This window comes from Centruroides sculpturatus, unplaced genomic scaffold (assembly GCF_000671375.1).
Source record: "Centruroides sculpturatus isolate CEXI.00-Female unplaced genomic scaffold, Cexi_2.0 scaffold441, whole genome shotgun sequence".
Taxonomy (NCBI): domain Eukaryota; kingdom Metazoa; phylum Arthropoda; class Arachnida; order Scorpiones; family Buthidae; genus Centruroides; species Centruroides sculpturatus.
This window is the reverse complement of record NW_019384822.1, coordinates 226,724-247,193: the sequence shown is the minus strand read 5'-3', so window position 1 is coordinate 247,193 and position 20,470 is coordinate 226,724. Positions and strand designations below refer to the sequence as shown.

The 20,470-nt window shown below is 26.1% G+C and overlaps 1 protein-coding gene across 3 annotated transcripts in view; it reads left to right on the top strand.

Moving 5' to 3' along the window:
• The window catches only part of LOC111629938, a 35,564-nt gene that overhangs the window by 9,956 nt on the left and 5,138 nt on the right, over positions 1 to 20,470 (top strand). Inside the window, exons 2-6 of one of the 3 annotated variants that reach the window (XM_023373899.1) lie at positions 3,904 to 3,997; positions 7,094 to 7,179; positions 10,337 to 10,438; positions 12,328 to 12,378; positions 14,254 to 14,432. In XM_023373899.1, coding sequence (XP_023229667.1) covers positions 3,904 to 3,997; positions 7,094 to 7,179; positions 10,337 to 10,438; positions 12,328 to 12,378; positions 14,254 to 14,322 — 402 coding nt within the window. In that variant the 3' untranslated portion in view covers positions 14,323 to 14,432. Of the gene's footprint in view, positions 1 to 1,558; positions 2,051 to 3,903; positions 3,998 to 7,093; positions 7,180 to 10,336; positions 10,439 to 12,327; positions 12,379 to 14,253; positions 14,433 to 20,470 lie in introns of those variants that run through there. The other 2 variants (XR_002757423.1, XM_023373898.1) reach the window with 2 other exon arrangements.

Sequence of the window (20,470 nt, the reverse complement as noted above, 5' to 3'; positions counted from 1 at the left end):
CCATTGTTAACATTACTTAACAAAACAAAAACAAAAATAAAGAGACTTGTATCTATTTGTTTTCTCTGTAATTAATGAAGCAGAAAAGTACAGGATGTTGTTTCCCGATGTTAGATGAGTTTCGAGTAGTTCGAGAAGAGACCGATTCACTGAGATGACATTTATTGACACGAGGTTGACCTGAATTAACCACTTCCATTATATTTAATACGACTGTACCATGTAACCAAGGTAACAAATGTAGTCGGAATAATGTATCACGCATTCGCTTATATTAGCAAACTGAGCGACTTATCGCGTCTGGTTTTGCTATTTTATATAATTATTAAACATTATATTAGCTTATAAAGTAGCAAGAATCTGAATTAGCATCAGATTTTTCCATTCAACATTCATAAAGTAAAACAGATTAAATCAGATTTTCCCTTTCAAAGAAATGAAAATAAATGTAGATATTATTTAGATAATATTTATCGATTTATTGAATGTTACTAAAGTAAATGTGACCTAAAATGGATACATTTTAAAACTATACATACATATATTTTATTTTTTCTTATGGATAGAATTATTATAAAACTAGCAGTATAGCTTCGGGATATTTAGGTTATCGGGACGGAAATGTTAAAAGTGTTAACGTTATTACTGTTATCGTTAGATTTAGAACATTTTAAGTAATCTATTTTTAAAAAGAATCTTAACTTTACTCAAATTATTCTCCATTTAAAAGCCATTAAATTTTGTAACGTAAAAAAGTTCGTAATGTTTCGCTTCGGGACATTTTTGTTAACGGGACAGAAAGAATGAAAGTTTTAGCATTATAACTGCTTTTATTAGATTTATAGCATTTTCAGTATAAAATCTAAAAAAATACTACTGAATTTTTCTGCATTTATCCGTTTTATTTTACTTTTTTTTTTNATGCTGACACAACTGAAACAGATTCCCAGTTAACAGAAGATAATGGCTATACGGAAACTGATCCGGTGTTTATAACAAAGAACAATACTTAACGAAACTTGTGTTGAATTTATTGACATTACTGAAAATGCATCAACAATTTCAATATTGTTTTCACCTTGTTAACAATTGTTTTACTCTCAAAAAAAGGTTAATGAGTTTTGTGTGAACTCTGTTAAGAAAAGAGGAAAAAATCAAATTATTGATGGAATTTTCTAACAAAAAAACAAGTATTATAAAAGATGTGTAAGAATAGAAAATAAATTTAATATTTAATTAAAAGCTACTATAAACATTAAATCCAAAATTTCGTCCAGATTGAGGATTTATTTTTAATTAATATAAATTTAATCATTATTATAATGAAAATAAAATTATCTACGCATAATTTAGTATATATCTTAATAAATTAAGACCAGATTTTATTCTATATCAATTTTCTTGACATGATTCCAAGTAAACATTTATCAAACTTTAAAATAGATTTCGTTCTCAGATATGAGTGATTGTTGCGTAGGAAAAATTTATCATGTGTTCGTTATTCTCACCTAATTTATTAAATAAGAGAAACTGTTTTATTTATTTGTCGAAATAATTTAGTTGCATAATATTTCAGCAGTTTACTATCGTTGGGTAGTTGTCGTCCTTGATTGTACAGTTATTCATTTAAAATATGTATGTTATATACGGAAGGTAAAACTTAAACCCACATCCAAAGATTCTGGTTTGACATCATAATTTCAAGGACTGAACAATTTAAGCTTCTTAGTATTATCTTAAAGAGATACGCAGATGGCAATGAAAATGTAGTTATCCTTAATACCTCATTAATTTAGAAATGATAATTTTAATTATAGATTAGATTAGAAAACAAACTAAAAAGAAAATCGCCTTTAATCTTTGATTAATTGTAAATTTAATCCTATAGATTTTTATCACTTGGAATAGGAGTATTAAGTCACAAAATCCTCTCGGAATAAGGCTGTAGTCATCTTAGAAACGAACAGACTCTTAAGCAGGTGTACGCTGAGTGGGTCAAGGACCGATTTTTCTTCCATATCCCAGTGATTGCACTCGCCTCTGACAGGTGGTAAGTGCAGTTAATAAATAATACAGCAACAAGAAACCTATATATTGAGTTCAGCCAATACCGTTTCTAGTTTTAAAGTAAATAAAAACAAAGAGTTTCCATTGTTAACATTACTTAACAAAACAAAAACAAAAATAAAGAGACTTGTATCTATTTGTTTTCTCTGTAATTAATGAAGCAGAAAAGTACAGGATGTTGTTTCCCGATGTTAGATGAGTTTCGAGTAGTTCGAGAAGAGACCGATTCACTGAGATGACATTTATTGACACGAGGTTGACCTGAATTAACCACTTCCATTATATTTAATACGACTGTACCATGTAACCAAGGTAACAAATGTAGTCGGAATAATGTATCACGCATTCGCTTATATTAGCAAACTGAGCGACTTATCGCGTCTGGTTTTGCTATTTTATATAATTATTAAACATTATATTAGCTTATAAAGTAGCAAGAATCTGAATTAGCATCAGATTTTTCCATTCAACATTCATAAAGTAAAACAGATTAAATCAGATTTTCCCTTTCAAAGAAATGAAAATAAATGTAGATATTATTTAGATAATATTTATCGATTTATTGAATGTTACTAAAGTAAATGTGACCTAAAATGGATACATTTTAAAACTATACATACATATATTTTATTTTTTCTTATGGATAGAATTATTATAAAACTAGCAGTATAGCTTCGGGATATTTAGGTTATCGGGACGGAAATGTTAAAAGTGTTAACGTTATTACTGTTATCGTTAGATTTAGAACATTTTAAGTAATCTATTTTTAAAAAGAATCTTAACTTTACTCAAATTATTCTCCATTTAAAAGCCATTAAATTTTGTAACGTAAAAAAGTTCGTAATGTTTCGCTTCGGGACATTTTTGTTAACGGGACAGAAAGAATGAAAGTTTTAGCATTATAACTGCTTTTATTAGATTTATAGCATTTTCAGTATAAAATCTAAAAAAATACTACTGAATTTTTCTGCATTTATCCGTTTTATTTTACTTTTTTTTTTTAAAGAATTCAACTTAAGCAATATCATGATTTAAAGAAAAGGCAAGCAAAACAGTCCTATTAAAATCAGATTGAATATTTCTTTCTTTTATCTAAATTTAGCAAACAATATAAACAACAAAAATATAAATCAGTTAAGGAAATATTTTTTCAAATATTGTTTATATAAAATATATATATATTTTCCTCTAAATAGAATGTTTATATTTTTATATTAGAAACTGTCTTTATAAAGAAAAATGTTATTGTTATAATTTTTTTAATGCGATAGTAAATATTTTTTCGAATTATAAAAATAATAATAAAATAATATAGAAAGGAAAATTGTATTTTTATTAAAATTCAAGTTAAAAAAAAAAATATTCTGTACACTGTATATATAAGATCACAAGAAAATAAAAATTGGATCATGATCAACAAGACTAATATTTTCTGGTATTCAAGATCTTTTATGTCAACGGAAAATACTCACTCTTGCATCATATGCTGTTTCCTTTCTCGTATTTTTTTTTTATTTATCTTTTGATCTTTCTCAGACACTCGGAAATGGAGGCAAAAAATAATAATTTTTTTTTTAAATTCAAAAAATATGTATTTAATAGATTAAAGCTTTATCAATTATTTATTTTAATTATTATTAAATAATAAAATAATTATTACATTTTATTATATAAGAACAGATGTTTTATACTTTTTTTTGAAATTTTAATCGATATTCATTTTTTAAATTTCTAACGACAGATGGCGCTAGGTTAAAGTTTTAAAATTTTTTATATACTGTACAGTACATTTTATCATACTCCATTTTTATATATACATTTTTTTTCTTGTATTAGGTATTCCATTTTGCATTTTTGATATATGCATTGTATGTTATTTGCGATGGGCAAACAACATTCTTCGGACCTTATTTTAATCAAGATAAAATAGGTAAGCTTAAAATAATGTAATTTTTTTTCCTATACTAGCTTATTTATAATTATAAAAATAAAACTTTAATCTTCTTGACTTAATTTATTATAGTTTTCGATAGAGTAGAGTTTATATAACATAGTTTATATCATGGTTTTTAATAATTACTATTATTTTCACCTTTGACGTGATCTTCTTTCGATTTTTATCGATTTTAGTGCGGAAAAAAAGACCAAACCCATAACTTAAAATGAAACATAGTTATCAATTAACTGGAGAGTTATTTTCTGTCTACTTATAATTTGTCCCCTCGTAAACTTTCGATTTTGTTTTTATTTTTTTATTTTTATTTTTATCTATTTCTTTCTTTCATGTACAAAAATTTATCATATAATCTCAAGAGGACTTTCTCAAAAAGTGAAATATTTCAAAGATTTTAAAGTGAAGAAAGCTTTTATTTTACAATATTAATGTGAAAGAGAATAATTATTTTTAAAATATGATTTTTATTGTTTGGATCATAAAATTAACGATATTTTTAATACCTGTAGTTATTTATTATATCGTAATTCTGAGAGTTACACCTTGTACAAATATTGTTGATGTGTAAAGTTCGACATTTACGAGGATCGAATGAAATTATATTTAATTTTATAAACTACGTATGGAAAAATGAGAGAAAATTAAGTTTTAATGTCTAATTTTTCTTCTAATATAATTAAATTTAAAATTTTTAATCTACGGAAATATAAATTAATTACTTTAAGTTCTTTATCCTGTTAATTTTTTATATATATTTTATAATACTAAATTAATTTATTAAGTTAAAAGTTTAGTTACTATACAAAATTATTTATTTTGTTAGATTTCTAATTATATTAAATACGTAAGTATATAAAGATTCTATACAATTAAGAATGTTCTGTAATTATAAATATAACATAATAAAAGATTTATTAATGTAAACATGATATATGAAAACCTTACGATGGGAAAGATCTATAAATCTGATAGGATATAATATTATATTGCTTGTTAATGTGCTGCTATATCACATCGTACAGTATTCTATGAGAATTTATGAAATCATATACGAAATCATCTACTTTACTGTGTAGTAAATACACAGTAAAGTAGATGTAAACAGTGACATGTTATAGATTTCTGGGTTATAGGCAAAATAAATTTTGGAACCCAATTTGGACTATTCTAAAATAAACATTTGGAATAGTCACACCGATACTTATCACTAAATTTATTTTTTCTTAATTATAACAGTAATAACTAAAAATGAGAATAAATATCCTCTTTGTCTATGGTCTAAAACGTCATGGATATAGATATAGTAAATATACATAACTTTTAATTACACTGCGAAGTGAATTAATATGAAATTAATCATAACCTTCAAATTAATTATATAAAAAATTATGAAAATATTTAGCTATAAAATAGTCTATAGTATATATTTCACGCATGATACACATAGATTCCATGTAGGAACTCTCTGTTAGGCAATTCAATACGCCGTGTTTGCTCGTATCGACTATACATGTTAGGATCACTTCGCCTATATTATTACATGGGCGAAATGATCTCAGCAAAGTGAAGACATTACATTAATCCTACGTTATTCTAAATTTATTCATATTTAATAAACATAATATCAAATTATACAAAATTCAATGTATTACATTGTGTTAGCTATTTATTATACTTATGCCCTCGCTTGAATAAGAATCGTTTATCATATAGAAAATATTAAATATGAAATTAAACCTTTAGCAACTTAGATATTTTATTGGGCTCTTAATTACGTTAGGCACATTTATTTTATATATAGAGCGAGCCATTTATTACATACATCCATTATTATATCAGTCTTGTTTACTGCGTTAAATCTTTTATTATGTTAAATCTATTTATTATGTTAGACCTGTTCTCTATGTCAGAACCATTTATTTTATGTTACGTTCTTTATTGTGTTAGATCCATCTACTATGTTTTTATATTAAACTTTCTTTTTTAATTAATAAACACTTTAAAATGCTTTTTTTATATGTAATTTAGTTGTTAAACTATTTTTAAAATTTTAATTAAGTTTGAGCGAGGACCCGCGCTTTAATTATTCAAAAGTAGAATCATTATTTTTCCCCCTTCGTTAAAATTTTATACATAATATTAATAATAATAATAATAATACTGTAATAATAATAAAATGTTTTTATTTTAAAATAAATTTATAATTAGTGATTATTAAATATTTATCTTCTCTGTTTCAAAGAGTTATAAAAATGCTTGTCTGTCCATAACGCTGGTCTCTAAAGGTTTGCTATCTTTTCAAAAAAGTTTTTAACGACTGGAAAGAAGATGAAGAGAAAAATTGCATCATCTTCAGTGACAAATAAGACATGAAAGACACAAAAAATATGTCTATAAAATTCCATTTTAACTGACAATTTTCCTCATCATCTAATATAAAAATATTGAACAAAAAATTAATGTATCTAAATAATACTTTCAGAATTTTTATTAGTTATTAAAAATTTACTGTTTCGAATTTTATTAATCATCTTTTTCGTGTCTTTTAATTTGCAATTTAAAAAAAAAACGCAAAAATGAATCTCTCGTTATTAATTTCAATAGGTTAATTCAGCTTTAAAGAATTTAAGAGAACGAATTAAAATTAAAACCATTTCTTTAAAAAACGATTAAATTATCAATTTTAATGACCTGTCAGATTATTTAAATATTATTTTTAATACATGAAAATGAGGAGAAGAGAGCGGAAAATCTTACTTTCTTGCTTAATTAGCGCTTTGACCTAATTAATACAATGAAAATTTTAATTATATTCCGTTCTAAAATAAATTATATTATCGATCAGTGTATTTCTATACATAATTTAAAGCAGGGTCGTATTAAAAATCGACAAGGTAATGAAAAATTCCGTCTGTAACCAAGTCAAAGATACGTGCAGGTTTGTTGTTATCCCACATCTTTCCATTTAGTGTAAGAGACTGAAAAGAAAATGTGACAGTCTTATTGCTTTCGGGGATTATCAGGAATAACTTGATGTTTTTTTTTGTTGTTTGTTTTTTTCTCATTCCTTAGGAAGTCAAGCTGTTTCCATCTTTACCATTGTCTTCAGCGGTTGCCTTCTATTATTTACTGCTGTCTTAGCTTACGCAGTGAAGAAAGTAAGTTTATGAAAGACAGAAATTTCATTTAAAAATTCATTATTAAACTTTTGTTATATTTCTTAATTTTTTTCAATATAATTTATCTTTTTTGTTAATTTAAATAATCATAAGATAAACCTTACATTCGAAAGAAAAAAAAATTTTTTTAATCATACCTATAAGCAGGTTAAATTCTAATTTTCCTTCCAGTAAATAGATTTTAATAAAACTTTTATGTAATTATCTTTCACGTAATGATATTATTCAATTCTGAAAGAATATCCAGAGCTTGACGTGTAATCCCCCCTGACACGCTCTGCTTTCCATTTAAAGTTATTCATTATTCCAATGGTTAACATACGTCGACAGAAACAAACAGTGATGATAAAATAATTATACTGTAATTTTGTGAAAATGATAACGTTTGAGAAATTGAACGAGTTACATAAAAGTTACTTTTTGCGTCTTCTAATAAGAGTTTTCTTGTCCAATTTGTCACTTTTAAGTCTACGGTGCAATAATATCACTAGAGATTTTAGTTCTCGAGTGATTAAACATTCGAGGGAAAACAAGACTAAAGTGGCTAGGGAATTGGCATTTCCAAACTAATACGAATATAAGCGAGGAACCTGTGATGTAGTTATGAAAATGATGGACTTGTAAACAATTTTTGCTAAAATTTCAATGTATTAGTATGAAAACTGTGCAGTACTTTTTCCCATGAACATTAAAGGAAAGGGCTGCTCATTATCGTGGTTCTTTGACATTGTGATAATGATAAATTTTGAGTCCTATCATTATCAGAACAAAAAGGAACAATGTTACATTGTTCTAAGATTAAAGGGAATGATTAACTTGAGTTTTAAATTTACTAGAAGCAATTGGAACTTAGAATATTAAAGAAAAAATTTTTAAAGCTACTAAAAATTAAGCGATTAAAATGTTTTTAGTAGAATAATAAAAAGATAATCCGAAAAACTAAGATTAAATTCTAAAGAAAATAATAAACTTACACTGAAGTAGAATAAATCAGTAATCAAAGTGATTAAAGAACAGAAGCGTAACTAAAGTGTAGAAAGGATGAAGCTTTGTTAGGATAATAACGCCTTCAGCGATTAAATCAAAGAAAAAACAAAATAAATTTTAAGTTTCTTTAGAAATTTTTCCAAGTATTAATAAAAAGATATTACGTAAAAAATTGAAATTCATAATGGAAAATCATACTGCAACGTGTCATTCATATAACTCCTACATCATTCTGTTTTTATCTCCCCCATCTGCAACTAAAAATACATATTGTTTTCGAGTTCCTTAGGGAGCAATGTTTTTGGATATCCTTCCGGCAAAGAAAATAAAAGAAACACCAAAATGGTTTATTTTATTGACAGTAAAAACAATAAGTTTGCAGTTATGACACGAAAAGGGTGGATACACAAGGAATGGGATCAAGAAGTGAAACACGCTTTCAAGAAAAACGACACTTCTCTAGCATCTTACAAGACTTACTTCTACATATTTTTCAATGTCTACTACATTTTAATATACATTTCTATACTTATATAAATCTATGTACTGTACAGTACAGTACAGTATCTCTAAACGCTTTTCCATAGCACAGCAGGAACTCATACATTTTATATGAAAGTTATTATTAAGGATCTTAGATAAGTGATGAAAGATGCGAAAGATAATATTAAAAAAATAATAAAATTTACTGTTAAAATTTTTTAAATTGATACTAATTATCTTAAGTAAATATTTGCTCAAACGAATTTAATTATTTTTAAATATTAAACAATAACATTGCTTTTAATACAGATGTTTATTTTAAAAACGTATTAATTAAATATATAGTAATATTTATTTAAAATAATTTTAAATTAAAATTTTAATGTTGCAAAGAAAGATTTAATATTTAATGTGGTTTTTATTAAATATTTTAAATTTAATTTTATAACCGCTTCTAATATAGACCGAAGTAATTTAAATACAGATTTGATTAATCTAGGAACTTTCTATTGATCTTTGTTTTAACGTGTGGGCTGGAAAGGTTAAAGGTCGTTTATTAACTAAATATTTTACACTTTTGTGAAATATATTAATAGACATTGATTGTATAAACGATGAATTAAACTTAAAATTTACAATTGAGGTAGATAATGGCAGCTTTCAATACTTCAAAACTTACCAGAACCAATTAGATAGTTGCGAGTTTTTAATTACTTATTACGTTTTTGGCTCAGTACTACGAGTAGATTTGTTTGAACGATTTTCTCCTTCCTATTTTTTATGTTAGTAAAGAGGGATTTGAACTTGTGGTAAAGTGTTTAACCGCAGGAAGTTATTAAGTCACGAAACAATATGAGTCGGCATAATTCATCAGCAGCAAAACAATTCGTGTTGTCTGCTGACACGTAAGCGGTCACGACCTCCCACAATCACCAGGTGTATTTCCTGTCGTTAAACATCACCACCTGATTAAAACAACGGATTTCTCTCTTCGATCCACATGTTTACAACTCATTCGACTTGTTCGACTTACGAAATTCGAGCAAAATTGAACAGAGCAAAAACACAACTCCCTCATAGAGTTTTATATAATTTCAAAAAATTCTCTTTTAATAAGTACTGTAATACATCACTTAAGTTTAAATGTATTTCTAAATTCTTTCTTAATGGAAAAGAAACATTAAAAGGAATACTTCATTTTCTTCACAAAGATCGTTTTTCTCTTAACGTCAACCGCTCGAGCGGTTTTTCTTTACTCCACCCGGTTACTCCTCCTACTGCCATCTGGTGTTTAAAATCGGATTTAAGTTTCGTAATTATGCAACGAATGGGAGTATAAATTAATTTACGTTTTTAAAAATTTATCTCCTTTAAAAGAGAAACAAAACGGTTTTAGATGAACAATGAACACGACAATATTGTTTCTGTATAATCTATTGGACGGATTAAATGGCTTAACGTTAATCCACTTCTTGATCCCCACATCTTTAATTTCGATCTCTGGATTTTCTTTACGATCTCATACTTCTTCTTGAATTTTTTTCTTCTCCTGACAGAATGTTGGTCTTAAACCTGCTTATAACAAAATTAAAATATTCTACTTTCAAAATATACAATTTAGTTGAAATTTATTTAATATTTATCCAATTATTTTACATAATTTTAGGCCAACCGCTACCTGTTCATCCCTTGGTTGATCGGAACAGTTTTGGAGGTTTTTTTGATAATAGCACTGGGTGTCTGGTTTATAGCACAATATTACAGCAATGTAAGTATGTGGCAGAGATTTAAAATTAATTTTTAACCCTTTGCTTTAATTATGTAAACAAATTTTCTGTATATAGCGACACAGTTAGGTGAATTATAACTGTAATGCATCATCAACCGGATTTTCTCATTAAAATCATTGATCAGAACAGAAATTAAATTCTCCCGAGTAATTTTCTATCCGTAATCAAGCTACAATAATGGTTTACTGTACTGTCAACAAATCATTAGCAGAAACTGGTAACAGTTAAGTTGTAGCAAATCAATTTGTTGAGACTCTCGACTTCGAGTGACTTTACACGGAGACTAAACTTTCTTTTTTCTTTTTTTTCTTTACTAAAGTAGCTGAAACTTCTCTTGAGACATGTTTACTAGCTTCATCATTGAATTCCGTTTGAAACTTCAACCACGACCTGCAGCAATATTCTCAAAAAGTTGATCAAAAAATTCGACTAACTTCGAATACGTGTTTCAAATTTTATTTATATTTCTAATATAAATGAATTATAAACAAAATTCAGATTTTCGGGAGTAAAATTAATAATTTAACCTTACTCTTAAGGAAAAAAACGTGGTTTTTGCTTAATCTATTTTTGTATTATTCATTTCTCATTTGTCCGTTTATCTGTCTTATCAAAAAATGTATAAAATGTATTTAAAACTGTTCATTAAAATTCAATTTATTGGATATAAAAAGTTCATATTTTCTTCGTAATTTTTATAATATTCGAGAGTGAACAATTTAGAATGTTCTCATATTCCATTTTATTTCAAAATTTAAACNCCTTTCGACTTAACTAGTCGACATTTATGTGAGAGTTTATTAACCGTGCGATATGATTTCCCAGTATCTCTTCCTGTTTTCAGCCACTTTCCTACCAAAAATGAGATAGCGCAGTTAGGATGGAGAGAAACCGTTGTCGGATATAGTAAGTTGGTTATTTATTATGTTGGTAACTGGTTTGGAGCCACGTTTATTTACACAGCGGAGCCAAAACACAATAAGTCAGCTGTTATGACTCGTATTTAGCTTGAAATATATGATCCTCTATCACTAATACCCGATAAGAATCCAATAATATAAAAAAAAGAAGAAAGAATTTACTGTGAAGTGAAAACTGGAGCGGAATTATTATTATTTTTTATGTTTTTATCAAATATAATCTCACGTTTTCATTTTCTGTAACATAAAGTAGGATTTATCTAAAACAATCCTGAATAAGTTATATCGCGTGATCAAATAAGTTAATCAAAACTCTCAAATTTAGACTTATCGATCAAAAAGCTAGACATAATATATAGGCCTACATAATAAAGTTATCTATTTCAAAAATAAATCTGACACTTCCTAACAGGGAAAAATAATCCATAAACTAAATATATATAATATATATATATATTTATTTATTTATTCAAAAAAAAGAAAATCTAATTTTATAGCAAGTTAATAAATTAAAAATATTAAAATTGTATTTGCGCTGCTCATTTCGTTTTATTTAATTTTGTTACAGCTCCAAAAACATTTTTTTCTCCTCATTAATACAACATACTTCTTATATTAAACTCAAACTTTTCTGGATTTTAATAACGTACTAGAGGCAATTCGATAGCTTTTTTTTATCGATTTAAAAATAATTAATGTGATAGAAAAAGTTTAAAAAATTTCTCTATAACTGTGTTATCCAAAATAGTAAAAAAACAGAGTAAACAACATCTTAAAAAATTCTATAATTCTCTAAGATTAATGGTTTCTTTTCTAGAAAATAATCAGCCACACCTTTCAAGATAAAAAATAAAAAATAAATCGATATTTCTTTTATTATAAAAGATTTATCCAAGAAATATTTTCCTTCCATATAAAATAATTCTTGTACTAATTTTTATTTTCAGATCTATTCCATCTTTACAGCAATTGTGCTTTGGTGTTTTGATGGTCTTCACGTAAGTATCTTCTCTTGTAAATTTTCTAATAATGTTTATGTAAGCATTCAAATTGCTAATTAAACTCAATACGTCACAATTTACCAAATTCTTACAAGAGATACACTGATTAAAAGCCTATAAATAGGCCAATAGAATAGATGTTGATCACCCACTTAAATGTTTTGTTTCCTGTATCTTTTGTGCTCTGAAATGAATCAATGGCTATTGTGAGACTAATGAGAGACAGACTAAATTAGTTCTAACATTGATTTTCAGTTTAGGATAGTTTCCTGTATAGTCTATATAATTGAAGCATTTGTTTGGATTATGTAGATTAGAAAATTAATTATTGATATAATTTTAAGTGATTGTTATGGCTCGATATTTGAGAGTGGCTTCCATCGCGGAGATGAGCATTATAATTACTCTTTGTAATATTCTTGTTTATGGAACATTTTCATTCTCGTTTAGCTTTATACATAGTTTGCAATATTTATCTTCCTTCCTTGAATACTGATGTATCCAAAAGAGTATTTATTCACTGCAGGGCTGGGTTAACCATACATATCTGTGTAGGGCCGAGAGGTAAAAAGGGGCCCACAACGGGCCGGCGGCCTTTAGAATAACTTATTTTCTNTCTCTATAACTGTGTTATCCAAAATAGTAAAAAAACAGAGTAAACAACATCTTAAAAAATTCTATAATTCTCTAAGATTAATGGTTTCTTTTCTAGAAAATAATCAGCCACACCTTTCAAGATAAAAAATAAAAAATAAATCGATATTTCTTTTATTATAAAAGATTTATCCAAGAAATATTTTCCTTCCATATAAAATAATTCTTGTACTAATTTTTATTTTCAGATCTATTCCATCTTTACAGCAATTGTGCTTTGGTGTTTTGATGGTCTTCACGTAAGTATCTTCTCTTGTAAATTTTCTAATAATGTTTATGTAAGCATTCAAATTGCTAATTAAACTCAATACGTCACAATTTACCAAATTCTTACAAGAGATACACTGATTAAAAGCCTATAAATAGGCCAATAGAATAGATGTTGATCACCCACTTAAATGCTTTGTTTCCTGTATCTTTTGTGCTCTGAAATGAATCAATGGCTATTGTGAGACTAATGAGAGACAGACTAAATTAGTTCTAACATTGATTTTCAGTTTAGGATAGTTTCCTGTATAGTCTATATAATTGAAGCATTTGTTTGGATTATGTAGATTAGAAAATTAATTATTGATATAATTTTAAGTGATTGTTATGGCTCGATATTTGAGAGTGGCTTCCATCGCGGAGATGAGCATTATAATTACTCTTTGTAATATTCTTGTTTATGGAACATTTTCATTCTCGTTTAGCTTTATACATAGTTTGCAATATTTATCTTCCTTCCTTGAATACTGATGTATCCAAAAGAGTATTTATTCACTGCAGGGCTGGGTTAACCATACATATCTGTGTAGGGCCGAGAGGTAAAAAGGGGCCCACAACGGGCCGGCGGCCTTTAGAATAACTTATTATCTTCTATCATTCATTACATAATAATAATAATAATAACTGTGTTCCATACTAGACCTTTGAATATTTGAAAAACAAGTGTCTTTTATGAAAGGGTTCACGATTTTGAATGTTTAAGACCCATAAGTTTATTGATCCAACCCTTGTTGATTTTAAAAATCAGTACTAAATGAATAGTTTTAAATATATTTTATATCGATTTTATTCAAAGTAGACTCGTTTTTCATATTATTATAGAATTTTTTTTTTATATTCTAACATGCGTTGTTCTTTTTGTGTACGGTAAGTCTTTAATAAATATTTATATTTAACTTTATAGTGGTAAAGGAGATTAGATTAAAGTAAAATAAATTCTTATAACGATAGGTGGTTCTCAGCGAAACACGAAAGATCGAACGAAAACTCGGAATAATTCCTCAAAATACAATTAACTGAACGATAATTGGTCGAAGAAATAGGCATAACTCCGCCTACTTTTACAATCATTGGCAAAATTATCGATTTCATTTCGCAATTAAGGAAGACACCAAATTCCGCAGATCTCGGTAAAAGCAGATTTTTCTTACAACTTTAAGAAAAAGTTTCGTAAATCGATAATTAAAAAATTTCATTAAGGTTAATTTACTTCCACTCTTATTTTATTCTGTATGTTATTAGAAAGCGAGTTAAGATTTAATGAAAATAATAATTTTGTTTTTTATTAATTAAATATTTTTAAAAAATATTATTTTAAGCTGTGTATCATTTTATTTTTATAAGAAGACCCCATTTTGAACAGTACACTCTGCGTCGCTAATGAGTGTCTTTTCCAAATACTGTAAAATGTTTATTGTTTGCAGCGCCAAAAGTTCCATACTGGAGAATTTTGTTACTAATTTTGTTTTTTGCGGAAATGTTTTTTGCTTGTTCTGAAATATCACCATATCACATTTGGTTGCATTTGGACAGTTAAATATTTCTGTGGACAGCGTTAAATACGGGGTACTTTAATTACGATCGCCAGGTATTTAAATTTTTATGTATTGAAAATAAGAGCATCTATTTTCTTAAGAACACTTTTTTCTTCTAATTTTCTTATTTTAATGGCTCAAAATTATTGTATCGAACTCATTTTATAATACAGAATTAAATATTTTTATATTTAAAAAAAACGTTTATTTTATTCAATTTCTATTAATATAATTGATAATTCTATTAAATTTGATTAAATATTAATAATTACAAAGAAAACAGAATAATATTTTTATTTTATTCATATTAATATTTTTCTCTGTATCGTTAAAAGTATTAACTTATAAAAAGTTCTTCTTCGATATTATTTAACAAAAATATTAAATTATAAATCTTATTATTTTCGAAAAAGGAAAATAAAAGAAAGAATTCTTAACATCGAGCATTGATCAATTTTTGATGTTTTCATAATAAAGTTATATTTTATATAAAAATCCATGTTTAATTTAAACAAAAATCATTTTAAATTTAAATTAAGTAAACATAAGAAAATAGATTCAAAAATCTATCTTTGGTCATTGATTTTAAATATCGTTCATTCTAAACTGATAGTTCTTATTGCTTTGTTTACATAATTTATCCAAAGATATAATTTAAAATTCTGTAAATTAAAAAAGGTATACATATATTTGTATTTTTAATACAAGCTTCAATAACTTCAAATTACAATTATGTACAACACATTACATAGTATAGGGTAAACACAGTTAAATTCGTAATAAAATTAATTTTTCTTTAATTATTGGATATATATTTCGTAAATGGAAATGATAACTATACTATTAAAGGGACCATACTCTCAAGATAACAGCATGTTTTTTTTTTTACTATGAATATATTTATATCTTACAAGTTAGTTTTCTAGGAGTATATTTTTTATGTTGAGTACAGGTGGTTATTTTGAGATATCATGGGTAATTTCATGAAAATATATTGCTAATTTTGTGAGAGGATTCTTTAGTCTATATATTTATTTGGCTGCAATTTAAAAAAACTTGTAGATCTATAGATGCCCACTGTCGTTTGTCTGTCCTTCCTTAATCTCGAGAACAGAGTTTGACAAAAGAAAGACGAGGCAGATATGGAAAGCTTAGAGGCAGAAAGCCGCGATTAACTATATAACTTCCGAAGCAAACCGGAAATCGCGTTATTTCAATTCGAAATTTACCGCCAAAAGGAGTTAGATAGACGACTCAATTGCTAACAGGAAAAGTATGATGTACAGGAGCAAGCCACTAATAATTTAAGATGGAGCGCATATATTTTAAACTAAATAAATTAAAAATATGATTAAAAATTGCAGCCCAGCATTGTGACAATGTCACAATAAATAATTGCTCGTATATTGAACACTTTCCATCTTCGCGACTTTAAAAAATTTATCTTTTTCACATTGACGATATTTTGATGGCATCTCGAATAGTAATTTAGTGATATATTGGTTATTTTGTCGTACCTCAGTTTAGACCTAAAAAGTATGGCAGATATTCAAGATATAGGCCTATTCAACTAACACTATTTGTAAGTTATACATATTACTATTTTACTTCTCTAATCGATGATAATTAATTATTAAATAGTCCTTGTGTTTGCGACGTCTAGAATTTTACAGCGAAAGCTAAGAACGTTGTACAGTACTGTACTGTACAGTACAAATATCTAAGGAAATTTAAACGCGCAATACAATAAAAAATAAATAAAAATAGTAACCGCGTGTTTAAATATATCTCCAGTTCTTAGTTTATTGAAATATCAAAGAATAATTCACTTACCATCAATATTTTGTTTGTAAATTTAAGATAAAACTAGTCTTCTACGAATTTCCAATTTTCTTCTTCTTACAATACAGATCGTTTTGCTAAGTTATAAAATGACAGTTTACTCAAACGAATAAAATTTTCAAATTTAATATAATACACGCTATCTGCGAGTAAAATTTCAAATCTCATCTTACATTATTTATTTGATGAAGATGAATTTAAAAAGTATCAAGACGTAGCAAAACAACAAAATAATTCGAAATTTACGTTATCCATATAAAACATTGTTTATTTAATCATGTATTAAAAACATTTTACAATATAATATATTTATCAACACTTTATGACACTTTACTACATCATTATGTATAATCACAGTAATTATTCATAATGATCTTCTGTAGTATTATGTGTGAGTTTACTTTATGTAACATTGCATCAATAATATAAATAATTTTAGCTTCATTGTTAGCTTCAAATTCTTCGAAAGTGTTAGTCTTTTATAATTAAAAAAACAAAGAAAATATATCTATATTAACTGAAATTTTTAGGTAAATGATTTGTGAATCATTCTGTACAATGGAATTCGATGTAAAACAGACCTATGTGGATGTTAGAAAATTGCAAACGTATGAAGTCGTTAAATATTAATTTTAAATCATGTGTTGCTTATTAAATAGCTTGAGAAAGGTTAATGACAAAATAATAATTAATATCTTTATGAGAAAAGTCTTAATCGTGTGAATAAAATAAAGCGTATAATAATTATAAAATCCGATTCGCACGATTTGTTGGTTTATTGTAACTTAATGGGTTTCAAATTTTAAACTTTTAAGTTAATATCTTTGTTAATTAAACGTAAATTAAACTTATTCAAGGTATACAGTATCAAAGTTTTTTGTCAATGTTATCATTTAATTGGACGTAAAGAAATTAAAGGCCCGAATTGGACGTGACCCAATGTGACTCTTTCCTATGGGCTACATACTATCAAGACCTTTAAACATATTTACGTCATAATTTATAATAAATCCACCATCCAGTGAACGAAAGTCATAAAGAGTATCCCAGTATACGTTTCCTTTACAAATGTAGGATTTTCATTATTTAGAATTTACATAAAATCCGATTATCGGCTCGATATCTAATCAAAACTGTGTCGTATAGCCCTTTAAGCGGCTGGCTTAGATGTCATTGATGCAATTGAAGACGAAGCTTAATAACTAAATAACTAATTAATTATATTNCACATCAAATATTATGATATTTTTAAAGAAAAAAGTTACTTTTCATTTTATTGTTAAAAGGACAAATAAAATCAAAGAATTAAACAAACGATAAGTAATTGATGCAAGGATCATTCAATCAAAACGAATTTAAGAATAATAAAATATAAATATCGACATAAAATATTGTTAAGAGAGTTAATTATTATTCCTAGTAAACAATTGCGAAGTTTTCGATTTTTATTACATTTATTTATTTTATTTAGAATGAAATAAATGATTGAAAATATTAGAACCAGCGAATAAAAATAGAATCAAAATTTTTATGCACATTTTCTGTTATCTCGGAAATTCGTTTCAGTCCATTTTCACCAAAATTTAAAAAATTTTTAAAGCTCAGAGATAGCTAAACGCATATCTAACTCGATATAGGTCCTAACTGCATAAGTACAGTACAGTACAATGCATCCCTTGACTTTTATTAGTGTAATGAGGTATTTTAAATTCTTATCTATACAATATTAAATTTCTACTTAACTGGTTTCTATATAAATAAGCCATATATCACAATAACTTTTAGTACCTCATCCATTTTTGATAACTCCTTCTCCGTTTTTAATCCATTTACTTCCATTTTGTATAGTATCTGATCCATTTTTTAATACTTCCAAGATTCACAAATTGTTTAATGCGCGTTATCTTATAAATATTTATCTTAGTACATTGTTTCATTCATTTTTTTAAGAATAAATATCTCTTTTACTATATTTTAATAAAATATGAACATTTTTATTATATTTTTAAATTTAAAGTTATAAAGTTATATACAGAATAAGTTCTTTAATTAATATTAAAGAAGGGTATAATTTATAAAGATTAAAAATTCATTAAAGTTAAATATCTCGAGAAAATCTGTTTAGTTTTTATAAAATTTTTATACTTTGAAGAGCAATAAATTAGTAGAAATGCTTACTCAAAAATTCTTTCTTATTTATTTCGGGATATTTATATATAATTAATATATACAATGGCTCAAAAGTCTGTTAACCGAGATNATATATAATTCTTATATATATATATACATATTATAAAATTTAGTTTGTATTTATCACATCAATAATTATGATATTTTTAAAGAAAAAAGTTACTTTTCATTTTATTGTTAAAAGGACAAATAAAATCAAAGAATTAAACAAACGATAAGTAATTGATGCAAGGATCATTCAATCAAAACGAATTTAAGAATAATAAAATATAAATATCGACATAAAATATTGTTAAGAGAGTTAATTATTATTCCTAGTAAACAATTGCGAAGTTTTCGATTTTTATTACATTTATTTATTTTATTTAGAATGAAATAAATGATTGAAAATATTAGAACCAGCGAATAAAAATAGAATCAAAATTTTTATGCACATTTTCTGTTATCTCGGAAATTCGTTTCAGTCCATTTTCACCAAAATTTAAAAAATTTTTAAAGCTCAGAGATAGCTAAACGCATATCTAACTCGATATAGGTCCTAACTGCATAAGTACAGTACAGTACAATGCATCCCTTGACTTTTATTAGTGTAATGAGGTATTTTAAATTCTTATCTATACAATATTAAATTTCTACTTAACTGGTTTCTATATAAATAAGCCATATATCACAATAACTTTTAGTACCTCATCCATTTTTGATAACTCCTTCTCCGTTTTTAATCCATTTACTTCCATTTTGTATAGTATCTGATCCATTTTTTAATACTTCCAAGATTCACAAATTGTTTAATGCGCGTTATCTTATAAATATTTATCTTAGTACATTGTTTCATTCATTTTTTTAAGAATAAATATCTCTTTTACTATATTTTAATAAAATATGAACATTTTTATTATATTTTTAAATTTAAAGTTATAAAGTTATATACAGAATAAGTTCTTTAATTAATATTAAAGAAGGGTATAATTTATAAAGATTAAAAATTCATTAAAGTTAAATATCTCGAGAAAATCTGTTTAGTTTTTATAAAATTTTTATACTTTGAAGAGCAATAAATTAGTAGAAATGCTTACTCAAAAATTCTTTCTTATTTATTTCGGGATATTTATATATAATTAATATATACAATGGCTCAAAAGTCTGTTAACCGAGATTTTAAGAAACTCGGTAATGTCATTCTTACAATGGTTAACCGACGTTTGGACCACACTGAATATTAAGTACAGTTATTTGCAGTCTTTTCTACAAGAATAAATTATTTTATAATAAAAATAAGTAGTGTTGAGAATGCTTCTCTCTTCCTCTTTTCAATTTTATATGTCTACGTACTATGTAATAAATTCTTAATACTTAATATAATTTAAACTATAAAGATGAAAAACTTTTTAAGCTTTAAATCTATATTATAGGATATAATACTATACTTTTATCGTTTTAACTTCTGCGTTATTCTCTATTGTTGATGCTTCCTTTTTATCTGCCTATCATAATACTAACTTCCGTTTATCTCCATATTGTATAGTACTTTCAAGGCTGTTTCTTCACGTTATTCACTTTATAAATGCCCTTTCATCGCTTCCATTTATATCCATAATGGA